The sequence below is a fragment of the Dendronephthya gigantea genome, unplaced genomic scaffold, assembly GCF_004324835.1.
Source record: "Dendronephthya gigantea isolate DGI-Jeju-01 unplaced genomic scaffold, DenGig_1.0 000000F, whole genome shotgun sequence".
In the NCBI taxonomy this organism is placed as follows: Eukaryota; Metazoa; Cnidaria; class Anthozoa; order Malacalcyonacea; family Nephtheidae; genus Dendronephthya; species Dendronephthya gigantea.
In genome coordinates, this window is record NW_021163010.1 from 1,247,409 (window position 1) to 1,273,499 (window position 26,091).

At 35.7% G+C, this 26,091-nt stretch overlaps 2 protein-coding genes across 2 annotated transcripts; one reads left to right on the forward strand and one right to left on the reverse strand.

The window, feature by feature from the left end:
• The first annotated feature begins 933 nt into the window (after positions 1-933).
• LOC114518951 (NADPH oxidase 5-like) lies at positions 934-8,874 on the forward strand. The gene is made up of 16 exons (XM_028539001.1): positions 934-1,326; positions 2,441-2,596; positions 3,738-3,832; positions 4,064-4,196; positions 4,378-4,469; positions 4,572-4,686; positions 4,899-5,058; positions 5,246-5,456; positions 5,700-6,100; positions 6,191-6,369; positions 6,498-6,689; positions 6,977-7,266; positions 7,399-7,537; positions 7,640-7,849; positions 8,213-8,479; positions 8,657-8,874. Exons 2-16 carry the CDS (start codon positions 2,447-2,449, stop codon positions 8,786-8,788), a joined length of 2,766 nt encoding a protein of 921 aa, XP_028394802.1. The 5' UTR covers positions 934-1,326; positions 2,441-2,446; the 3' UTR covers positions 8,789-8,874.
• Positions 8,861-23,948, reverse strand: LOC114518358. The gene is made up of 28 exons (XM_028538341.1): positions 20,692-23,948; positions 19,797-20,001; positions 18,592-18,630; positions 18,216-18,260; positions 17,973-18,008; positions 17,253-17,528; positions 16,623-16,886; positions 15,889-16,143; positions 15,523-15,810; positions 15,118-15,236; positions 14,823-14,890; positions 14,559-14,698; positions 14,165-14,290; positions 13,555-13,833; positions 13,354-13,466; positions 13,187-13,245; positions 12,902-13,068; positions 12,053-12,352; positions 11,752-11,894; positions 11,347-11,575; positions 11,007-11,120; positions 10,699-10,853; positions 10,417-10,533; positions 10,100-10,170; positions 9,951-9,991; positions 9,715-9,811; positions 9,527-9,626; positions 8,861-9,294 (listed from the first exon to the last, which is right to left on the reverse strand). The coding sequence occupies exons 1-28, from the start codon at positions 23,911-23,913 to the stop codon at positions 9,259-9,261; spliced, it is 7,104 nt and encodes a 2,367-aa protein (XP_028394142.1). The 5' UTR covers positions 23,914-23,948; the 3' UTR covers positions 8,861-9,258.
• Positions 23,949-26,091: the final 2,143 nt, after the last annotated feature.

The following is a 26,091-nucleotide window of genomic DNA, read 5'->3' on the forward strand; positions in this document are numbered from 1 at the left end:
TATTTGTATTTTGTGCAAATTTATTTAATAAAAAAATCGTACCTGTAAAGCATAAACAGTGTACAGTGTTCAAGCAGTTTTTTCAAAAATCAAAACCTGCATGATCAATCGGCCTAAACCCAGCTGGATTGGTTTAGCAGTATCGTCATGCAGTACCAATTGTCTTCCAGTAAAAAGGGCGAAGAAGCGAAAAAGGGCTAGCTGGTGTCACTAAGATAGTGCCATACCCTGATACCCTGGCAATACTAAGTCGAATCACAAATATAGCCGATCTTCGAAAATAACTTTTCGAGAACTCTCCGTAGCCATAGTTTTCAAGTGAGTTATTGTCAGTCCAACAGAGTATGCCGGCGCTGTCGGCCGCTTTCTTGCCGCAACCACGTTGTCAGGATGTAGATGAAGCAGATAAGCGAGTATTTGGTCAAGTGAATTTGTTTTATCCGGCAAAGCGTGGGAGTGCTGGGACGGGCGGTATTGTGCAGTATATTAAGGAAGTACGTATATTCCTCCCTTTTTACGGTTTAATGACCAATTTTAAAATACAAGTCTCGACTTCGACCTCGTCTAAGTCTAGATTTGAACTGGATTTTCGAAGAGTAAAGACTAAAAACATTTTATGAAGGCTTTGCTCAGCGGATAATCTGAGTCAATATCCCTCTTAATATAGCCCTAAATTTTCTGCTCAAGTAAGGTCGTGCTGTTAAACGTTGTAGTCTCATAACCTGAAATACGTTAAAAAACTATTAAAAATCCATTAGCTCCATAAAAACGTATAGAAAATTTTGGGTTTTTACAATTAGGTATATATTTGTTGGTTGTTATTAGTTTTTAATAACGTTCGTTAAACGTTGCTATAATACAGTCAGTCACGTATATGAATACATATATTGCTGAAGGTTTAGAATTGTTTTTCATTTAGTATTCATGAGAGATTTAAACGGTAAACTCCAGGAAGCGAAATGTCGTACATGGTGGGGACTTTTATAACGCCTTAAAGGTGACTCCACTTGACATTACAAACAGTATGTGATATTGCGTGCAGTTTTTACTGTATACACAATATATACTAATGAATTAAGTTGACGTTCTTTGTGGTGAGCATTATGAATGCGAGGACAATAATTATCAGATGGAGGATGATGGTATCCGGTTTCCTAACAAAACGCTATATATAAGGAGGAAACCGAGACAATTTTGAGAGCTTCTGTCATCGGATCAACGAAATAAATATTTGAAAGCCTTAGTTAAAGATCGACAAGAAAGCGGGAAGAGTGAAGTGCAGAAAGTTGAGGATACTCTTTACAGTCTTTCAGATCAACTACGGAGGTAATTGTATACTGGTGTTATATATTATGGGATAACTAATACAATGCATTCATGGGTATATACATAAGTTTATAGTCTATTGCGCCAAAACTGCATGGTACATTATGATCAGACAAAAAGCGAAGTCAGAGCGGTTTAACTAAGTGATGGGACAAAATACAACGCTAAACATTTTGACCAGATTTAAGCTACTATCATCAGTTTCGTTCTATGCACATGAATTTAATAGATCAATGCTGGACATAGGTTTTCAATTCGAATAGTAACATAGCGTAAAATAGCCCTATAATCAGGACTATATATGAACGTGATCAAGAACACGAAAATTTCCTATTCTGCGGGCTTGTCTTAACGGTAGACTATATTAGCTCTCTCAGACGACTATTATAACTTAGCGGATTATATAACTTCCCCATTTCGCTTCTTGTTCAGTTTATCCCTTCTCGTTCATCCCATGCAATCCCCTTCCCTACCATTCAGTCAAGGATTTCAAGGAGCTCCTGTCGCTTTTTTGATATCATTGTGAAATTTGATAATTGACTTCAAAAGGAAAAGCCTACACCAATATGGAGAGAAGGAACTTATTTTACTATTCTAATTGTCATATGTTATATAATTAAAGGATGGGCCGCTGTTTTGTTTTCATTGACAACCGATGAAAACAGCAATGTGAAAATTTTGCAGTTATATAATAGTATATTATCATATATCATGCTGGGGTGCTAAAGTTATATAACTGCATAATTAATATGGGCGTATTTGTGAGAAATAGTCCTATAAGGAGTGGAGGGGGGAAATAAACCATCACCCACTTCCTTTACTCACCCCTTACTCGATTGAATGGAAATATTATAGTTGATTCTCATTCCCTTTGCAAAATGTTTTTGCTGTTCACGATGTTTATTAGCTGAATGCTCGTATACCAATGATATACGATCAAACATTTTACTCACACAGGTTTATGCCATGATGTTTTAAACGTCGAAAGTGGCTCAGACCGTTCAGTGGTATATACATCCGCATTTCAATCTAAGACTCTTAGCTACATGGTAATATGCCGAAAAAATCTTTCCGCTGTAAAACCCCATATCAATTTCACGTTTACTATTTTAAGGTCAGTATGAAAGACGAAAAGGAAAATAACGTCACAATCGCCATGGATAAATATGACCGTAGGCCATCTGCTTGGTTTAGGGATAGTTTTGGTCTGTTAGGAAAATATGGCAAAATTTCCAAAGATCAATTCATCCGAGCCTCTGGTGATATTGGGGTAAGTCTAACTTGGGTTTCCCGAGTCTTGTTGGATAATATGATGATTCTAAATATAGAAAACATATACTACCTAGTTTAATAGTTCGGAATAAGGCGATCTGAGGGCGTGGAGTCGATATGAGTTGTGTTGTCACTATAGCCGCCATATATTGGGAACGGCACTTTCACATCCGTGCATATATACAAAGTAAGTTATATAACTAATTCGTGTTTAGAGGGCCAAAATCACCTCACTTATAGCAAAAGAAGTCTATACTAGCTACTCATTACCAAGCAATCATGTTTAGAAATAATACTATACTGTACATATCAATCATATTTCAAAGTATTATTACTACGTACTGCATGCAATACATTCATTTACCGAATGCACCATATAAATATTTATTATCGGATAGTTAGCCCCCAAGGGGGTCAGCACTCAGCATTTATCTGAGAGTCGGTAAATTTTGCCGACAGGAAATCATAACATGCAGAATTGGGCTCGGTTGAGTTAAAATATTGCTCCTCGTTAAAACTATTTTTGCAGTTAAGCATTCGATTTGATCGAGTTAAACTAGCAAAGGAAAAAATCAACTTCTCAGTAGAAACTGTTTTCTCTTATTCATGATTTGATTATTATCCAAATCTCTTTTAACTATAAAACAATATTAACTAGTTCAATCTTTGTTAGTTACAGACTTTGTGTTGTCTGCACTTACTTCCGCGAGGCATATATATAAATTGGTTTCCTTCCCGCTCTTATACGATTTGGTTACAAGCCAAAACTTAGACGAAACAATATTTGAAATGCAGTTATAAGATTTACCGAGTTGAAAGCTTGGAATGATTCATAATTAGCTACTATCCAATTATCCCGTAGGCCGTATATACAGATGTTGTTTTTTCCTCCATAACCAGTAACCAGTTCTGTTGCGATGTAAATAATGAATCATTAAGTACAACGGGAAATTAATAGACAGTAAAATCCTCTTTTAAAATATTATAAAAAATCCTCTTTCAACAGCCATCCTTCTTTCCCGGCCTTGAAACGTCCCTTGAAACATTGAAGTAAACTCTTCCGTTTCTAATTGTTGTTAATTTGATACCAAAAAGAAATTGTGAAGTAAAACTTGAAAGAGCATGTTTTTCTTTGACAGGATTTTAGCTCGAAGCTGTACGCTATGTTTGATGCGAAAGATCTTGGATACGTTCAAGTTCAAGAGATCGTTGGATCTCTTAGATTGTTATCTCAGTGAGTATTTTTTCCGAATACAATTTACTTAAAACCAGTTGCGTGCATGCATTAAATATAAAATTGACGATATGTTTATAACCTATTCAAGACGATGCAATCTAGTCAAGTTTTGCGCTTTGGCTATCACGCTATCGATATATCGATCCTGGATACAACCTTGCGCACCAATCTTATACATTATGAAAGAATTAGTAGGCAAAACATAAATATTCTCGTATTTACAAATAGGCGTACAAAAACGAACAATGGAAAAGGAAATACAAAGCCGCTAAAATGGCTTAGCAACAGATTAGAAAACTTGTCTGACGCTAACGGTAATATTGACGCTGAGAAATTTAAAGAAGAGTTGAGACAACCGCAGGTATACATTATGTCGTATATTTTTTTACAAACATGCTTTGTATTGAAATAAATTGTTAGCTATATAGAAGTCATTAACTTTTTACGCGCCACAATTGCATCCCCACTCCAGTATGTCATCAATACAACCGCATTTAGAAATATAGTTGGTTTGATGCATAATTTTTTTATGTTTCATTCAGTTTATAGAAAATATCTTCAAATTGATGGATGTAAATAATGAGGGTGAAATTAGTTTAAGCCAGATCGTTGCTGCCATGGATAGACTTGAATGGTAAGCTAGAACCTGTGATGAGCTCGCTTGTATATATTGCGTTGTATTAAGACATTGCACTAGTGATCTTACTACGTAACCGCCTATTTTGTATTTCTATAGTTCAACAGCAGATTCCAAATGGTACGAATGGATTGAAGAAAAATTCTCAGTCGATAGCAACGAATCACGATTGATAACTCTTGAGCAATTCAAGAAGGGATTGCACATTGAGAAGGTGGGCATCTCACAGATTCTTGGGAACACATGATAAACAACATTACGGCATGCACTAAAGAAGTTCTGGGCTTAGATTTCTACCCAGAGAAGTTAATTGTAAATATGAAATTAGCGCGCACTTCCTTCTGAAAACATCTCCTTCAAGAACTGAGGTCTAATAAACATAGGATGAACAAATATTGATCACATCATGTTCTTAACCAATTTCAGAGTTTCTTTGCTGAACGTTTCTTCTCCCTGTTCAAAGCGGACTCAACGAATGAGGATGATTCTATATCTATGCGAGATCTTTGTCAAGGCTTGGAATTACTGACAAATGGAAGTCAAATTGATAAATTGCAATTTTTGTTCAAAGTTTATGATATCGATGGTAAGTTCTCTCTCAGTCGTTTCTGTATTTTGTACCATGCAAAAAATAAAAGCAAATCTTATGAAAATTACTCCTTTTATATTGGAAATGCTATATAAATGCTTTTTTAACATAATATTGTATTGGAATTTATTTTCAAATCCAATGGAATACATATGACTATGTGCATGTTTTGCCCTTGTTTCAGGAAATGGTGAGCTTGATCGTGGCGAGATGAGAACCGTTCTAGAATCGTGCGTTGAAGAAAGCTCTCTAAGTATGGATCACCAGCAACTGGAAGAATTAACGGAGGTCTTGTTTGAGGAGTCTGATACAGAAAGGAAAGGATTCATCACGTTTGATGAGTTACGAAATTTCTTAGACAAATTTCCGGGAATCGCTGAAAATTTAACAATCAGGTATTAATGATTGCAGCATGTAGATAATCTGACAATATTGCCAATTCTGACAAAGGCAGGAAAGATTTTTTGGTAATTTGTGGCCATTTTATCCATTCACACAACTGCGTTGCCAAACATACCTCCATGAAAATCAGTTTAAATGTAGTGGCGTTTAATATATCATAACTCCGCAGTCTCCTTCCAGAACATTATGTTAATCAACTTAACCTTTACTAAGTATAATTGTTCTCGCATTATTAGTGCTGGCAAATGGCTAACTCCACCGACCAAACCAAAGAAGAAACCAATCTCTCGTTACATTCCGAAATACTTCACGTGGAATTACATAAGCAACAACCCAGATCGTGTTGGTTTCATCTTCGTTTACCTCTTGATTAACGCCGCTCTTATGATATGGGTTGGAATAGTACGAGCTCCAATGGGCGTTTTCGTAGTCCTGGCTAGAATTCACGGAATGTGCTTAAACCTGAATTGTACTTTCGTTCTTGTGTTAATGTTGAAACTTTGCTTAACGTGGGTGAGGACGACATGGTTCAGGAATGTTCTGCCTATCGATGATCATATAATGTTTCACAAACTCGTCGGCTTCTTTATTGCCTATCTCAGTTTTGGACACACAATTGGTCATCTTGGCTTTTATAGTAAGTTTGCTTCCTAATTCTACCTAATGATCTATATATACGCGTGTAACACGCTGGATGATATAACCAACTGTCTTCTATTTCGTATAGTTTCTACTCCCGAAATTAACGGAACCCAGATCGCAGTTTGGGAATATCTTTTCACAACAAAAGCGGGCCAAGGATGGTTTCATGGAAGTGCCGGGATAACAGGACTAATATTATTACTCATACTTATCGTCATGGTTATTTGTTCTCAGCCATTTGTTAGAAATAAAGGATATTTTGAGGTAAATATATTTCTGTTGCCAGCTGTTTGCCATTGCCACGTCTTCAATACGAAACAACAGACTCAATATGTGGACTCCAAATACAAGCTCCAATCATTTGTTTTAAATGGTATTTTATTATTTCTCAGCTGTTTTACTGGACTCATCATCTTTTCATCGCCTTCTGGGTGTTAATCATACTCCATGCTCCAAATTTTTGGAAGTGGATCATTGTTCCTGGCGTGCTGTACATTATTGAGAGAGTCATTCGTTTGCGTTGGTTCAACTTGGCACGATATGGACCAACATATATTGAAGAAGGCATAACAATGCCATCCAAGGTACATCCTTATTTTATTATCACTTGCTTGGTTCATCACCAGGCCAACGCATTACCACATGCTAATCATAAGACTAATTAATCATAAGGGTAACCATCGTCTCTAACTACACCACCATCGTAAATGTTCAATCGGTAAAATAAAAAAACTACATAAAATTACCTGTTTAATAATCAATAGTTTACCCGATATCGGAAGAATATAACATTGAAGAGAATTGCACACGAAACATACAACCCACTTTGTTTTGAATTTCGATTTATGCTTTTCTCTATGTTTATTTATAGGTAACACATTTAGTCATCACTCGACCTCCCAACTTCAAATATAAACCAGGAGACTATGTTCACATCAATATTCCAGCCATAGCACAAAACGAATGGCATCCATTTACAATAAGCAGCTCCCCGGAACAAGAAGACGTTTTATGGGTGCATGTCAGAGGTGTTGGCACATGGACGAAAAAATTATACGATTATTTTGAAGAAGATATTATGGAAGAAGGCCGACATCGTTTGGTAAATAACTCTGTTGCCATTAGGCGGGAAAGAACTTTCAGAATAAAGGATAAGAAAAGGTAAATGTTCATTTTTTATCAATATAGTTTTGTCACTAAGCAAACACATGGTTTTCGATTGGGCTGCATGCATACTGTAGGTTGAATTGCACTAAGTAGGAAAAGAGTTCAATTCAACATGTTTACGTATAGACACAAGCAAGATGACATCGGTACAGAAAATGAAGGTGCGGAAGCTGATGATGAAAATCGCAATGGAGATGTTGTTGAACAGGAAAAATCATCAACTGTTGTGCGACAACCTGTGAGACAGAGAAGGAAGAAGTTGAGGGTAAACAACACATAACTAAGCCATAATATTATGTTCCCGTTTTAACTCAAATAGTTTAGTTTCTGTTTTCCATATTCTCAAAATGGTCATGCAATCTTTTAGATCTATGTCGACGGACCATACGGTGCTCCTTCTGTCCATATATTCGAAGCAGAACATGCTGTTTTGATAGCTGGTGGAATTGGTGTTACTCCTTTCGCATCTATCCTTCAAAGTATTATGAAGAAAGTCCAAAATGCTACAATAGATTGTCCAAATTGTGAGCATAAATGGGTTGGAATGATTCCAGAAGGATTACAGAAACTAAAGAAGGTGCGTAAATAACTAAAACCATTTTGCATATTCTCAGTACACCTTCAGCTACTTCGACATAACTTGCCTCTTCTTCATCTGTCTGCATCGGTATGTCTTCACGGACTTCACGTCTGAACTATGACTGATCGTTGCTAGTTTATAATTCTAGTCCGAATCATTCCATCCATCATATTTCATGCTGCATTGTGTGTGTAGTTTCACTAGTTTGTATGACACTTCATACCAGATGCCAATTTTTTACCAACATCTTATACTGCCATTCTATCCACCACAAGCTAATTAATTCATACAATAATTTCTTCAACCTGCTCAAAAAACGAATTGGACTTTTATGTAACTTAAATAACCGATACCTTTCAGGTTGATTTCTTCTGGATCAATCGTTGCCAGCGTTCGTTTGAATGGTTTCTGAGTTTATTGAACGAACTGGAAGTGGAGCAGTGTTGTCAGAGGCTGACAAAAAGTTTCTTGGACATGCACATCCACATGACTTCTGCTTTAAAGAAAGATGATATGAAAGGAATCGGACTTCAGCTAGCGCTTGATCTAATGCACGCGAAGAAATCAGTTGACATGATCACTGGTTTAAGAACGAAGACCTCGCCAGGACGACCAAACTGGGATACGGTAAGAGTGAAATATTATCATTATTAGTTAGCTCAAGAAGTTAAATAAGCTCAACCAAGGACAAAATTCAACCTGCTGATGGGATGAAAAGATGTGCAGAATTCAGAAGAAATTCTATTACCCATTAAACCGAGCGAATATTTTATTAAATATAGTCTCATATTTATTTTTGTTTAGGTGTTTGAAAAAATCTCGAAGGAAAAACGGGGAAAGGTAACAGTGTTCTTCTGTGGTGCTCCTGTGATGGGTAAAGTTATTAAAATTTACTGCAGGAAATACGGATTTGGATTCCGCAAAGAGAACTTTTGATCACGAAGTTTTTGTGCACATTTTACTTTGATTGATAGACTAGTTGTAAATATCAAATACTATTAAGTCACATGATATGAATTATTAATTATGTAATAATATAATAATTTTTAAAGTGAATTACTTATAAAAAGTCAATCTAGTATATAGAGTAATCCTACAAATATCGACTTGTAGTACTGAAGTAGTGAAGTTGTTCACATATATATTTGTTTTACTTATATTTTAATAAATCGATATATCCACATCAATTCAATTTGTGTAAAAAACATTTCAAATTAGCATCAAATTACGTATATAAGATACGACTGTAGTACATTCTTAATGATCACCTTGTGTAGTGTATGTATCGCCACATTCTTAATGATCACCTTTGTAATTATTTTACCATAAAAGCAATTAACATGGATTAAATTTATTAGCCAACACGTATATGAATGATTAAAACATATCACCAGAGATCTCGTTGATCAGGTGCTAATGCTTAGAGGTACATCAACGAAAGACTAAAAAAGGCAAAATTAAGTTGTATATAATTATGACACATGAAATTCCTCAGTGAAGACTGGGTGGTTATATTGCCATGCATAGCTAACGCTTTAATATTGCTGTTATATCAATGTAATTAAGCAATGAAATAAAACTTGAACAATATATGACGTGTATATGGCTAATTGTACTGCCTATGATAATTCAGACATGCATAAGTTTGATATTATGGTAGCATATTTAACGCACCTCATTGTTTTTAATATGTTCTTCCAAGATGTCGATAATTACATGGAATGTTGGACGGTCTTCTGGGTTGGTTTCCCAACACTGAAGCATCAATTTATACCTACACATAAATACAGGTAAAAAGCTTTTCATGAATACTATCTGATCTAGGCTGCAAAACGAAAAAAATACTTAAAAAATCCACATACATTTCATTTGATGTTTCTTCAGGTTTTGACAAACGGTATCCTCCATGAATTTGGTTTACCAAATTTTCGACATCGAGTTCTCGATATGGAACGCAGCCTAAAGTAAAAAACGCACCATGAAAATATTGGATAAACTCAACTTTTTTAAAGTTACAATGAACAAAACGTAGTAATGTAATATCCAAATACACTTATATAAAGTCACACATTGTCGAAAGTGCATAGCGAGAACTAACCGTTAGTTTCAATTTCCCACATTAAGACAGCGAACGACCACCTTATAACAGTATTATTGCAATATAAATATTTAAATTGAACATGTTTAAAACAAATTAAATTGACTCCAATAAATCCAGCAAATGAAGCAGCTTAAAGTTTAGCTTACACGTCACTTTTTGTTGTGTACAGTCCATCAGTTAAAGATTCTATCGCCAACCATCGAATTGAGGAGTTTGTCTGAAAATGGGAAAGGCAAGTAGAGTTTATGCGAGTGTCAACATGGACAATCAAGATTTGGCAATGCATATAGTTATTCAATGCATGTATAATTTACTATACGGCACCTTATCAACACAAGAGGCTCCAAAATAATAAAAATAATCTCAGAAAAACTGAAGAGCATATTGAGACATCAGATGCTAGTTATTTGTCTATGACTTTTTAATCATCATGATGTATGGATATTATTCAGTAATCTCTCACCTGAGTTGTTTTGTGATACGAGTCATAAAGATCACGCGGAAGACCGAAGTTGGCAATTTTTGGAGTAAAATCATCTGTCAAAAGTACATTTTTGGCTGCAAGATCCTGATGAACAATCTTAAAAAAAAACGAAACTACGTTAGTTTCGAATTTTGAACGTTGCCTTTGGTATTTGTCGAGTGGATTTAAGGCATTGAGATCAGTGTCACGATGAGAAAAGATAATTGATATATCAAATATTAAATGTCTCATTTATATCCAGGACATACAAAATTATTTTACCCCTTCACTTGTAAGATGCGCCATTCCATTTGCAATTTCATTTGCTAAATTAATTTTTGTCTTCTTCAAAAACAACTGCTCAATTTTCTCGTTATCTCTAAGATTGGTTTCAAGAGTTCCACGGGAGCAGAACTCGAGCACTAAAAGTAAAGGACCTACACAAAACAAAAACAGACTTTTCATATCACACCTGCATGTATAGTAAGCACCTATCAATATAGTATTCTTGCCGATGTACTAAAAAGTTTATTCTTTTTTCCTGACAAGCCTCCCCCCCCCTCCAATAACTGCGCGTGATTATATAATACCATCTTCACTTGTGCAAGCACCAATCAAATTCACAACATTTTCATGGTCTTCTATTTCAGACATGGTGGCCAGTTCATTCATAAGGTAACGGTGGTCATTTTCGTTCGCATTTTCTGAAATATATATAAGGAATAATGAAGAGTATAACACATGTTTCTTCCGTACTGAAGATGTTATCTGCACTGCTATTGATGTCATTCAGTTTTCAACGTTAAATGCAATAACCCTCGCTGCTCTAGTGTATCCTTGAAAGTGCTTTCTTTGAAACGAAAAATAACAAACAAGACGCTTGCATTGCATAGGCTGCATAAACTAATTTTGATTATATTTTATATATACCTTTTAGCATTTTAACAGAACACGTCTTTCTTTCCTTTTCCAGATGCCCTAAAAACGTTCCTCGTACAACGTGGAAGCCAAAAGCTCCAGGAATTAGGATTTCATTTGATATTTCAATCCGAGTTCTCAGAATTTCCGCCGACGTTGAATTACTCTGGGCATTTGAAGCAAACACGTTTGTATATGTATTCTCATTTTGATTTTTTCGTTCTTGCATTTGGAAAAATGGCTGTAAAATATATATAATTTGGTTTAATTTGAAATTTTATAAAAAATGCACTGCCAGTCATACCGTTGCTTATGGTTTCTATACTTCCTGTAGTACGTATCTTCAAAATCAGAAGAAGGCATTGCATAGCATTGTCATACAGTATTCCTACGATTATAAGCTGAAAGTCAACTTACTTTTTTGCCCAAATCGAATTTTTCATCTACTGGTTTCCAAGCATGACTATGTAAAACACGTCTTACAACAAAGATAATCGCCACCAGAAGTACAACACAAGCAACAGCTATTATAGGACCAACATAGTACCACGGTGAGACAACTAAAATATCACAACAACAAGAGTTTTTCTTTCATCAGGTCTTTTTCCTTTACTTTGTTCTGTTTCTTGTATCAAATAACGACATAATGCCGCTCTAGTTATTCTCTGTTGATATTGGGAATGCATACATTATAGACTCAGTCAGTATAGTCAAATACCTTCAACTTTTTTAGTTTTAATCTCTATTCTGCTGCTTTCTTTACCAAGACCATACGCGTTCTCAGCAATTATTATTATAATATAGAACGTATCACTCTCCAGGTTATCCAATTGAGTATTGGTTAATTGTTCAGCATTGATAGTGTTATTAGACCAGATCTTCGAACCATACTTTAAATAAGTGATGTAATATTTCTCGATAGAAAACATCTCATGAAGTTCCGGAGGTTCCCAGTAAATATGAACTCTTGTCTCTTTAACATCGGAAGATGTAACGTTGGCTGGTGGAGGAGGTGGCACTGGAATGTCAACAAAAATATAACATGTTCTAAAACATTAGTAGAACGACACGCCATTTCAAGTATTGTTTCATTAATTTTCGTTTATAATTAAGTAAAAGTGAAATGAAGGGGTAGAGTGAGTTGGATGCTAAAAAGTCTCAACATCTTGGTTTTAAAGCTGCAAATGGTCATGATCGAGTTACACCAGTTAATACATTGTAGGGGAATTCAGTTTCTTACTGCTTATACCTATTATATATGCTCGGTAAAGTTCAAGAAATAGAGAACTTGATCATTATGGAAATTAATCTAATTAGATCATAATATCGTATTTACCTTCAGTGTCACAATATTCTCCTTCTTTACAGTCACTATACATAAGCCTTACATGTACATGTGATGATAAATGCAAAAAAATTTTCATGAAGCCGAATATGAAAACTTTACATTGTTCAAGAAGCTTTATTATTGTTAATAGAATATATCAAAAAGACTATTATGCTAAAGAATTTTATACACGGACACATAAGCGATATTTTGACCTTTTTGTTGGATAATCTATATTACCTTTCAGTTTTATCGCATCGGGAACAACTTGTATGTTACCAATACGACCTGTCTTTAATTGCTTGTTGATTTTACGGCCAATCTTTACTGCAACAACATCGTTTGATTCTTTTGAAGGTTTTAGAACTTTGACAATGACTCGAAATATTACCTTGATACTTCCGTTGCTGAAGAAAAATGAATGTAAAACTGGTCAGATTCCATGTTCAATATCATATAAGAGGAGGAGTATTCGTGCAACAGTAACTCATCATTGTATATGGAAAATCAAATCCTGGTGCTTACACGAATCCAAGAATTTCTATGTCTTCGAATCCAGGAGTGTTATTGAAAAAATTATAAAGCTGAAACACAAAACGAATAAACTTTTTTATTTATTCTCACGCGCGACATCTTTCCACATCTTCATCCTCATATATTGTAAGAAGTCAATACGTTATACGGGCTTATACCTCATCATAAACGTCTTCCTCTAATTCTTTATAAGCAGGAGAAGACTTATTCTTCAGTTCTTCTTTGAATGTCTTGTTAGAAAGCTTTATCTCCACATCGATATCAACAATGACTATGGGAAAGAGCAATTTGAATGCGATGATTAGAAAAGTCTTAAAGAGTAATTTGTAATATGGAGTCATGGACATATCCAAGTTTACCTGGTTTGATTATTACAGTTGTTGTGTAAGAGTCATGACCAAGCTCGTTCGACGCATAACATAAATATGTTCCTGAATCCTCTAAACCCGCATTTGAAATGGAATAATTTCCATCATACTTGTTCCGTGTCTTTTTTATTTCTGTGAACTTCCCATCGCGATCAGCACGTTTCCAAGAAATGGTGGGATCAGGATTGGCAAACACCGTGCAAACAAGGGTGACGTTTGTTTCAACAAACTGGGTAATATTTGATGACTTTGATCTAATTTGCGGAGGGCCTGTAAAACAATATGTGCTTTCAATTTAAAAATTGATCACCAAATCACTATAAGTTTTGTTTAATTCGATACTATTTAAATTACTCCAGCTAACGAGGGATGCGAATAATTATTGCTTCATTTATATGTATGACTGTAGCAAAACTTGTGTCAGGTCCGAATGGTCAGATCCACATGCGTGCTACACTGCATGAAAGCCAGTAATGTCATGAAATGACGGAATATATCCATTTTCTGCAATATAATGAATTCAATCATGTTTTACCAGTAAACGATTGCATTCATGCATTCATGCATTTTATGCTTATACTTTTCTGCATGTGTACAATACCTTGACATTTTTCTCCGTCACCAAAGAAACCCTCGAAGCAGTTACAAATATAAGTTCCAGGAACATTTTCACAATGTGCGTATTCATGACAGGTATTGGAACCTGAATTCGCACATTCATCAAAATCTACAGGTAACAAAATTAAAACTGAATTAAATTGGAACCATAATTATATTAGGAATAAAATAGATCTGTATGTAACAAGCAAGCATGTAAAATAAAACCACAAAGTATGATCAATCTTATATAAACTCTGTAACGTACATTACGCATACAAAAAATGATTATAATAATATGATTAACAATTCTTAACTTCCTAAATAAAGTCTCAAAAATTTAGGATATAGATATGAGAAAGGTAAAACTACCTAATATTCTGCATGCACAACTCTACCTTCTTGTCTTGTGTATGACTTGTCAAATTTGTACTCTGCGATTGCGTCAGCTTTGTTTAACTCGCTTACAAGTTCGGATGGATCTTCCTTAAATTGACTGCTCAATGAGACAACAATCACTACCACAACACTTCCCTTTCTAAACAAGAATAAAAACATGTTAACTAAGTTTAAACTGAGAGTTAAGTTCAAACTGAGAACTAAGTTTAAACTGAGAGTTAAGTAAACGGTTAAATTTAGTAAAGAATACTTCATACACGTACTTAAAATTGGAAACAGTTGAAACTATAAACCAAAAACGAATTTTTGATCTTCCAAAGATATCCTTAAGCTACAAAAAAGAAAAATGGATAAAATTCAAACTTGTGTAGCTGCTGTAGACGCATACTAAGATATATGACGACTATTATTTCTCATTTTCATTTTCACTAATACATTTTCAACATAGCTCAGTTGCCTCAGTGCAGAGTTACAATTGACTGTGAAAACCAGGTGTGTAATCTCAATTCTCAAATACTTGTTGACAACGCCCTGTAACTAAATTTTTCTGTTCCTTACCGATTTTTCCATTTTCGATTTCAACTTCTTGTACTGACTAGAAGTTTCATCCAACAACTTGTTTGAAAATTCATAATCTCTCAATCGTACGTGTAGCTGGTATTTTATAATGTTTTTATCTGCAAATGTACATCATAGTGTAACTTGATAAAGCATAAAAAAACACATGTTCATTGACCGCATGTTCATAAGTCTATTATGTCTATATTAATACAGAAATATAGGTTGAACTTTTTCCACTCTGATTATAATTAATTTCAGTTGACCATTCCGAAAGGAACATCGCAGGTATCGTGAATGAACAGGGCAGAAACGACAATTGGGGGTGGGGGTGTTTATTCATATATTCAGTTCTGCAAAGAAATAAAGGAATGTAATTAATCTGAAATATATTTTAAAACTCACTTTCTTTTGTATTCACCGAGGTGACGGTGCTATTTTGAAACCGGCCAAAAACGGTAATCCCGGTGATATGGATAATATATGTTGTGTCAGGACGTAGACCAGAGATAATTGCACTGGTTGTTTTCGTTGTATGTGATTTCTGCAAGATACGACTCACAGAAAACACATTTACTTCGAAGGATACTTCCTCTCCATTCCAAAACGTCTTAGAGATAGGATGCCATGAAAGTCTGATTCCTGTTGCACTTGTTTCCGGGTCTCCTTTCAAAACGACGGGTCTAGAAGGAGCTATTTGTAAAGAGGTGATCAGCCCTTACGTCTATGAGTAGCAACATAACAAGCAATATAAAACAAAATATGACTTACTGCCGACTATTAGGAAGAAGGGGGTAGAGAAGCGTGATGCTGCACCAATAGTTGCTTTGCACTGGTATTTTCCTGTGTCACTTTCTCTTGCAGGAAATGGCAGTTTGGTAATTATTGGTATTCCGTCTTTAACAAGTTCGATCTTCCAAAGACGATGAGTAAAATTCCAATTCTCAGAATGGCAAGCGAACAGAATATATTTATCCACAAGAATATATTTGGGCAAGTTTGTTGATATTTTTACTAACGGAATATCTATAATAAAATGCAATTTATTGAGTAAAGATGAATTTCGTTTAGTACAATTTTTTGGGCAATCAATTTTTTGTTCTCTTTTAAAACATGTGCATAGTTAATGTAGCAAAAAAAGGCTATTGTGTCACTGCACACAGTTTAAATGAAGCGATCCTAGTGAAATTTCCGGGTGGAGTTTTGCATTAATTGAAAGAGGAATCCCACATTAACAGGTAAGAAATTGAGGATTGCATGGTAATTAATTAAAACAGCAAAAGTTAATCAAAAGTTTAAAAAAGCAGTCATGCAGCGCTGTTCATTGCTTGTCAGAGATTCAGTCATTACGACCATTTCTTTTTCAAGTATTTTCTAATGTTTCCGCGAGGAAATACGTCTTAATTCCGCTGATTTAGAAATATATGAAATTCCAATAGAGAATAACCAAAGTAAAAATAAACTGGAAGATGTGAACCGGAAAATAAAACAAGTTATAATCCAACCTTTCACTGCAACGACAAGTGTACGTCGGACACTGCCGGCGGAGTTGTTAGCGACACATGTGTATTCCCCATTATCATTCATCGTTGCATTGAAAATATTTAACTTGCTTTTCTCCAGTAATATTCGGGAATTTTGCTCAAGTGGTTGATCATTGAAGTACCAGGTGAACGAAGGATAAGGATTCCCATCTCCTTGACAACTCAGGCTGATGTTTTCCCCTCGATAAGGATTTTTATCACCAGTTACATGAAAAGCATTTAAATCTGAAATTATAATGGAAAATTGTTCAAAAAATATTTTCTCAGATCAACTTAGCTAACTATAAATAACATTATAATTTAGTCATGCTATAAAAACCATCAACTATGCACAAGTATACGGCTACAAATACCAGACATAAAACGACGACTATTCAATGGCACTGGGCATGGTAGAGTGATGAAGGTATTTTAGTTAGGGCTGCATGGTGTGTACAAGAAGTCCGATACTTCTTGCTCTGTAAGCAAATTGTTATAACAACTAATCAACTAATCAATTTAATTGGTAAAAATAAGCGAAAAAGTGTGGGTTTTTTATTACCAATGAAATTGATACTGTTTTTATGGTACTTACAGTACAAAATTACTTACACCATACGTCTAGCTCAACACTTCTGTACATCCAGCCCCGAAAGGAAGTTTTTATTCCGCAACTGTAGTTTCCGGCAGTATGTCTGGAAGCATTGATGACCAAACTCCCATTTGGCAACAAACTGTAGGGCGTTTCTGATTGGTTGAAATGAATTGGCAGACTGTCTTTTAACCAAAATGGCCGTAAGTTACATCCACCACAATCACAAGAGAAGATAACAATACTGTTTTCAACGACTTTTGGATTCACCGGCGTCACATTTAAGTAAACTGGGACTGTTAACGATAAAGCTTAACGTAAAGTCTAGGCCATGGATAAGGCAGGGGCTGCAGGGCCGTCACTAGAAGCTTAATTGGAGGGGGGGGGTGTATATTCATATATTCATATTCGTACAACCTTAGAAACAATAGCTAAATGGCTAACAAAAGAAATCAGTCGGGCATAAGACGAATTTATATATGCAACCACCCTCCCCCAATTAAACTTCCCCTGGCATAAAACTATGTATACAATGTAAAATTAGGAGGTATTGCTGCAAGGTAATTAAGATTCGGCTATTGTAGTAATGCAATAGGAACTAGTTTGCAATTTATCGTAAAGTTTAGGCCAGAAATTGTGCCGTCAAGCAAATTCTTTACTTGTATGTATAGAGTAGTAGATTAAAAGTTATGACATAATGTGTCGAGGAATGCATGAGATAAGTCATAATTAATTCTCACCTGGAGTCATAGAAGTACTTGGCGTTGCAATCGAGGCTGCAAAATTGAAAAAAAAGAGAAATGAGTATAAATTTATATTGAGATATACATCGCATGATAGTAGACGTATTAGTCGTATTGCAATGCTGAATACACGCTACCTTGTCTAATAACAACTAATATAATTATTGCACGTCAAAGCCATTCAATTAACATAAAAATTAGCGCTACATGCATGCATGTAAATACGATTATATAACTTACAAGAGGCTTTGGACGGTGTTGGTGTTATATAGCTACTTTTCAGATCTGCAATTGAGATTAAATAAATCTGGTAACTGGATCTGGTAAGGGCATGTTGCTGTTAACAAGAGCTACAAGGGGCATGCATAGTGGAATGTTCCAAAAAGAATATTGTAAAAATTTTCCACCCAGCGCAAATCATCATGAGTACAGTTTTACTAATGGAAAGAAAAGTTTCTTTGTCAGGAAGTTCTTGGCCAAAACAAGTTGGTTCAAACACAAAAGATACTATATTTGTCTAATCTGGTTATGGAAGATAATTTTCCTGGGTGGAAACCATCCATGTAGCATCAGGATTTTCTGTATCTTTTCTCGTTGTGGAAAATGATTGACTCACGTGTCGGACGATGTGCCGTTGAAATTGTTGGGCCCAGTACTAAGAAGTAGCAAATGACAATCATCAGTGCACAACACCAAGGGAACATATAGCTAAGACGAAAAACGTTTGTGTTTCGGCCTCTCATAGCATAAATATTACAAGCGAAATCTATACACATTTGACATTTTTAATTTATTTTCAGCATTTTGACTGAGTGTCTGCCCCTGTTAACGAATGAATTCTAAAATTAACTTCAGATAAATAAATATTGCATATATTTACGTAGTATCTCTATACATTGGAAAAACGTGCCAAAAACTCCCTGAAATATTACATACATACGTCTGAAGAAACTAAATTGGATATACTGTACCAGGTAATATTAGAACTAATTTCAAATATCGTAACATCATCAAATTCAGTTGTATTTCTCAAATGCATGTTATAACATTTATGAAGCCAGATGAAGAGTCTTTGTTTTTAGTCTTAGCTTGTCACTGTCGCATATTTTGTGTAAACTTTACACTTTCATCTGATCTCATTTGAATGGCTATCGTAATGATACAGGATTAACATGTATTGATAGGAATGAAAAGATAATCTTTTTAGTAGAGGATATCAACTTTCATGTATTTTTGGATCAGCAACTAGACTTCCTTGAGATTAACCATGGGATTATTTAATTTCAATATTTGCAAACATTATGCGGGGATTCGTCTATTTCCCTAGATACGGTAACTGGCAAATTAAAGTTTCGATAAATTAGGTGCGGAATTTTATTAGTGTCTTGTTAGCTTCGTCTCCAGAGTCCTCTGTGTTATGCATGGCGTCTTATTCAGGTGCAAATTTTAGTCCCGTTTACACTAAACGCGATATTTCTTGCTACGCCTCAATCTACTAATACAAAGGACGTGCTCGGATCAAATTGCCAAGAATTTAGTGTAGGGTAAATGTGTAGGGTAAACGAGGCTATATTTCATTTCGTCGTGTATCATTATAGGCGTATTGTTATTTTTAGCCATGTACTTAATCCAACAAATCCCCAACCTCTATACCAAATTTAATCTAAAGATTGTACAACTGTATATAATAGCTCTCAAGCAGTGTGCATGTAGGCTATATTCAAAGTTTCAAATAAAGCGCACGGTTAACAAGAAGTTAAAACCTGACGGTTGAAAAACTTCAATCTTATCTTGAAATCATAATGGCAAAAAGAAACATACCGCTGCTTGGTTTCAGGACATCAGTACTTCGGGGCACGACCGTTGGCGAAACGCCATATTTTGGTATAGGACAACCATAAAACTCACAGCGATAACTGATAGCATTGAACACTGTAAAGAGTAAAATTCTCACGTATCTTGTCCTTACTGGGTATTCTAGGTCGTTGCGAACGGTGGTATTTACATCCACGTTTGCAATAAAAACCTAAAAGAAAATTGTTCTTTATGTTTCGTCGGTGAATAAAGTCGACAACAACCACAACTTGTGATAGTTAGAGCGCCAGAAACTGTTAAATTGGATGTTTGCGGACTTTCAACAATATATATAAACATGATTCTCGACGGTCGGCGATGGGGATTGTCGGTGATCACTGCCACTGGGCCCGTTTAACTTAAACGGTGGATAAGGCAAAATAGAAAGCAAGTCTAACGTTTTATTCAACAAGCGAACTAAATTTTTTTTACCTTAATACAAACTAAGACACTGTTTACAACTACATATTCAGCGCATGATATTCAAGCTGACTCATTCCAGAGAGATGTTTGAAATGAATTAATTTTGACTTATCCACCGTTTAAGCTAAATGGGCTTGATACAACCGGCCCATAGAGAATAAAGTGCTTTGTTAAGTGATCAATGAAGTGGATGTTTTTTTTCGATAGACAAACTCTGACAAAGCATTTAATCAGTGTAATCACAATAGACATCGCCGACAAATTATACAATTCATATTCGCTTTCTTTTCGATAACAAAAGATTGTAGGCCTTTTGGAAAAATTAAGATTTCGTTTTTTAATACAGCCCGTACATGACATAGCATATGATAACATTAATATGGATCTTTAATTAAAATGATATACATATGAAAATTTCGACAAATATGAAATGACTTACCACAGCTACGTTTGTTCTTGCCTTATATCTCTGCCATACACTGCCATTAGTACTATAATTGAGCTGATATGCTTGTAACCAGCTACCTGGTAACCATCTACCACCACCGTAAGACGATCCTTGCGTTGCAATGCCCGTTAATTCCACAATCAAGCCAAAATCTACCTGAAGATATGCGTCTTCCAAACGGCCAGGCTGTGGAGCCCAACCTGGACCTCTGTGATTCAAACGAGCATTCGTTAAAGGATGGTAATTATGTTTGACTCCTGAGGTAATTGCACCATCAGGAATACGCCCGTTCTCCATCCCTAAAGAGGTACCACATGTGTAATTACGAAGGTTTAACGAGAAGGGATCGACTGTTAATTCACCAAATTTGCCATCAACAACAGCAATTGCCAAGGTGTCCAGTGGGTTATTAAAAACAACGCCAGCTACATAATTTATTTCAAGAAAAGCTACGACACTTCCTGGCATGAACCTCTTGATCTTGACTGTGCGGAAAGTTGAGTCATTCCTAAATATGTCCACCACGTAGTTTCCAATCTGTTTTTCCAATTCTATGAAATCTCTGGTATTGGGGTTACTTAGATTACTATTCCAGTTTAAGCTTGAAAATTTGATTGATATCACCATTAGGTCCGTATTGTTTTTATCTAGAATAGTCTGACATTGCTTCCCGGAAAGATACAAAGGACAAGTGCAGATAAAATCATTATCAATGTTAGTACATTCAGCTCCATTGTAACAAGGGGACGATGCACAATACTCGACACATTGTCCGATTGAGGTCGCACCTGATACAAGAGTTGTCATATTAGCACTTGGACATTTTGTGCAGAAATGGTACCTATATTCCTTCCTACCTTGGTAGAACCCCTTTGGACATCCTACACAACTTCCAAGGGTCACGTTTAAATAAAAACCAGGTTCACATCTTCTGAGACATTCGGAAACGTCAGATGATGCGTTAGAGGCCGTTATCCGTTTATTAGGGCATTGAGTGCAAGTCTTACTTGCTATTTTATTGGCATAATAATCCTGTGGACATGGTAAACACCTAGACAAGGTATGGTTTGTAATGTTCTGAAAATAACCCACCAGACAATCTTGGCACATTTCGGCAGACTTGTTGAAAAACGTCCCAAAATGGCAACGTTTGATGCACGTCTTTGAACCGGGTTTTAAGGTAAATGTGTTTCTCGCACAAGATTTGCATGAATTTTGGCCCATACTATCTTGATAAGTATTGTTGGGACACTTTTCACACGCTTGATTCGTCACGTTTAGAAACTCTCCTCGACTACAAATGCACTGGGAGACATTCGTCGATCCTTCGTTTCGGGTTTTTTTGTTTTGGGGACATTGCTTGCAAATATATGCTGTATGATTCTTTTGGTCGTTGAACGTATTTAGTGGGCATTGCGTGCAACGATGGAAGTTGAAATCAAAATATTCCCCTTGATGACAGTATAACAGTATATCATGCACACAGTCAGTCAAGTTTGCCGCTCCTGTTTTTAACGTGGTTTTACCCAGCGGGCACTGAAAGCATTTATTGAATTGATTCCCCTCGTATGGCATGTAGTATCCGTTGTCACAATTAAAACATGAAGGAAACTTTGCAAACTGTCCTTTAAGACATTTGACCATGCAATCCGTTTCGCTTTGCGCCCCGACGAAAGTCGTGGTTTTCCCGGCCGGGCAACTTTGGCAGACTGGGTTTAAAACTGTTGTAGAATTTTGGAATTGTCCGTAATCGCACCACACGCAAATTCCAGAAATATTGTCGAAGTATTTCCCAAGAGGACACGTGTGTTGACAGTTAGCGTTTGAAGGTTTGGGATACGCCTGAGATCCATTTACACACGTAGATTCATTTAGCAAGCGCCGTTTGAACGGGGGGCACTGTCGACAATGTTCATAAATATATGGGAAGTAATTTCTATTCTTATAATAATGCACCGGACAGGAAATACAAGATTTAGACGTCTCCCAATTATGCAGTCTACCATTTACAAAATTGGTAGGGCACCAGATGTGGACCTCACGATATCGCCAAACATGAAAATTTGTTGAATTATTCACAATTAATTTTTTTTCCACAATTCGTTGAATCATGCCCTTAAAATGAACTTGAAAATCATCAAACAAAAGTTTAAATATCTTTCTCGTCTTCGTTGAGTTTTTGTCCGATATAACGTTGTCTTTTATTTTTAGAACGACTTGGTTATAATAATCACACCAAGCATCAACTGGTTTCACTGTGCAGTTTCCTATAACATGTTTATAACATTCCCCAACATATGAAAAATTGAATGAAGTGTTTACCAGAAAACGATACACTTCATTTTCAATAAATGATAAGTTAAGGTATTGACAAGTTGAGTTAGGATACTCGAAAGCATAGGACGCTGCAAGTTGAGTGGCAGGAATGCGTTTGTTACATGTAATCAAATTTTGGTCGATGAAATACTGATCAAAGAATGGTGGATTTGAAATCCAATTTGAGTGTTCGTCCGGGTCCAAGTGGCAGGTTCTGTCGACATTAGGAATACCTAATGAAAATCGCTTCACAAAATCATACCCTTCATTACAAGATGTAGTGCATCTTTTTTTGTTATAGACATTTGGACTGTCATTATTGAAATAAAAAGTACTTGTATTGTCTATCGCTGGAAATGAACAAATTGTTCGGCTGTTAACAGTCGGAGGGCAAAGACATTTTTCTCCTGGCTGTGAAAACATCTCAAATTCTGCATAAAACTTGCTGCTATTCGCAAAACTTCTAGTATTAGTATGGACCAGAAGTGCATTGCTTGAAGTGTAAAACACCAAGGGACCACCTTTGCCGACAACTTGCCCTATACCAATTTCATATTTTTTTGTTCCGACCGTTGTTCCACCATCATGTACAGAAATAGATGCATTATAATCACGTACATGATAAATTGTGAACTTTATTCGCCAGCCACTAGGAGCGAGTATAATCTTCGTACAGTCTTTACCCTTACTTGAAACCAAAGAACCACTTTTAGCTGTGATTACATCGCCAACATACACATCACATAATCCATTCAATTCACTGAATGTTGTTGTATAATTCAAAACAAATCCTCGCCTTTGTACACTACCGTCTGTATGAAATGCGATAAAAAGTTTGGATCCAGATGATACAAGATTCACTGGTAAACGATTTCCACAATACCGCCCCAGTGTCATCGCATGCTGAGAGTCGCCATCATAAACATCCAAATAATCATATGAACACTGCGCATGCGAATTTTCTTCCAGCTAAAAATGCAGCAAACACAAAATACTACGCGAACTGTAATTTGTCTTACAGGATAAAAACATACAGTGCCCAGTCACAGTCAAGCTTTGGAAGTACTTGCCTGCACGATGCAAGAAAACGTGCAATATACATTAAACACGAAATTTAGGGTTGTGTGGTCTTGTCTAAACTTAAGATGGTTGTAAAATAGAAGAATATTTAAAACTATGCTAATGTCAAAATTTTTCGGTCACTGAAGACTGTGAAATCCTTGAATTGACGAGGTGGCAACATTCTTAATATTGCACAAACAAGAATTCATTTCGAAGGACGGAAACGGATTGTATGTGTGCATGCATACTGGAGTCTAGTAGCAAGGTATTATAAAATTATAAAGTGAAGAATTTATGAAGCACCGGCACTCAAAACGTGTCAGTGCACCGTGTAGTCTCTGAATAAACAGCAAGGATGTGATATTACCATGCAGGCATGCATGGAACATTAATTCAAAGTTATAAGTGACCTACCGAAAAGGATAAAAATTGCAGAAGAATATTCTTTCCGTTGGTGACAGATATAGTCCAGTTACAGTCTATGTTGTTAGGGTATACAGCGGGATAAAGTGGGCTTTTAAGTGTACCAGGGGAATACAGGTACTTTTTTCCGCATGGATCTGTGGGGAAGAATTTTCAACTGATCACATTTAGAGCCACTGAGTGAGTCATTGAGGTAAGGCACTGACGAAAAACTATGTTCAATATAATGGTATAGACGTAGAGACTATGTTGTTGTGATACGATATTATTATTATATGAATCGTTATATTTTGTACTTACCAAGATAAATGGATGCCGTTGACGATGCTGAAATTCCCGACAAGACTGAAATATTTAAAAAACAGAAGAGAATAATGGTTTTCAATGATGTACATGCACTTGGGCTCTATAAGGCATCACTGATAAATACCCTTTTCAGTGAAAGAAATTAGATGTTGTAAAGTTTTAAGAATTATGATAGTAACAAATAATTCATTTTGATTATAATAGTGTTTTCCCCACCGAAATTTGTAAACATGAATTATAAAATCTTTTGATTCAAGATGCTAATTTCAGAACCTTTTATGGCAACCATGCAGTGTAGTTGTATGTCTGATTATGCCAAACGTGACTATCCGATAATAAACGTTACGTGTTTGACAATAAAACATTTTAATAAAAATATTGCATCATATTAGCTGAGCTCAAGTATATTTATGTATAATTTATATAGCTTACAAAAAGGACTTGACGCCGTCGCCGTCGGTACTATATCGTCAATATCGATGACACTTAGCCATGATGAATGTGTTGGGGTTATCGTAGTAGCACTGCTGTTCAGTTCTACAATTGAGAAGAAAATGGCTTTCTATAATATCTGTTCATTTCTTGTTTAAATATACATACAATAAATGTTTTTAATATCATGATAACAACAAGTTTAACCTACGGTTACGCAAACCATGCCAGAGTGTCGTTGATAGCACCGGCGTACTTAAAACTGTAGACAAAAATATAAAATATTCAGTACAACCAACAGGCCGGGCTTTCAAAGAATAAAAAAAAACAGAAGAAAACAAGAACAAAAGCAATTATCTCATAGCTACCACATACTTTCTCGACCATGAAAATTTAACTACGATTACTTTTGTATACCTCATTTTTAGATATCCTGGGCATACAGTATATAGCTAGATACAAAGAAGCGTATTGGTAGTCCTGCGAGTTTTTGTCGAGACATCCGTTCGAGCAAAAGGTCTTGGTTGGGACACAATGGATCCCCTTTATTATTTATTAAAGTACCTCCTCGAAACATTTCACTATGAAGATTATAAATTTCCAATGATGTGCACAATTGATGTTCACAATTTAGATCGTATTCCTATATATCGCAGTGCAATAATGTAGAGCTTTATAAAATTTTGTCATCAACTCTTCTTCCCGTCTTCAGTCAACCACATGCTATACATGATAATTAAACACCACTTCGCTATCGCAGAAGACATTACTAGCTGTCATTAGTTTTGACTTAACCTTACCCAGTACTTCAACTGAGCCAGTAACCACAGATGGTATTACGTGAATTGGTCT

Excerpts from the sequence above, each read along its gene's own strand:
- LOC114518951 (XM_028539001.1), top strand. The coding sequence starts at position 2,447 with ATGAAAGACGAAAAGGAAAATAACGTCACAATCGCCATGGATAAATAT. Across the intron at positions 3,833-4,063 it reads TCTCTTAGATTGTTATCTCA|GCGTACAAAAACGAACAATG; the intron begins GTGAGTATTTTT and ends ATTTACAAATAG. Across the intron at positions 6,690-6,976 it reads GCATAACAATGCCATCCAAG|GTAACACATTTAGTCATCAC; the intron begins GTACATCCTTAT and ends GTTTATTTATAG.
- LOC114518358 (XM_028538341.1), bottom strand. The coding sequence starts at position 23,913 with ATGACACTGGGGCGGTATTGTGGAAATCGTTTACCAGTGAATCTTGTA. Across the intron at positions 20,002-20,691 it reads CAAGAACAAACGTAGCTGTG|GTTTTTATTGCAAACGTGGA; the intron begins GTAAGTCATTTC and ends ATTTTCTTTTAG. Across the intron at positions 10,171-10,416 it reads CGTATCACAAAACAACTCAG|ACAAACTCCTCAATTCGATG; the intron begins GTGAGAGATTAC and ends TCCCATTTTCAG.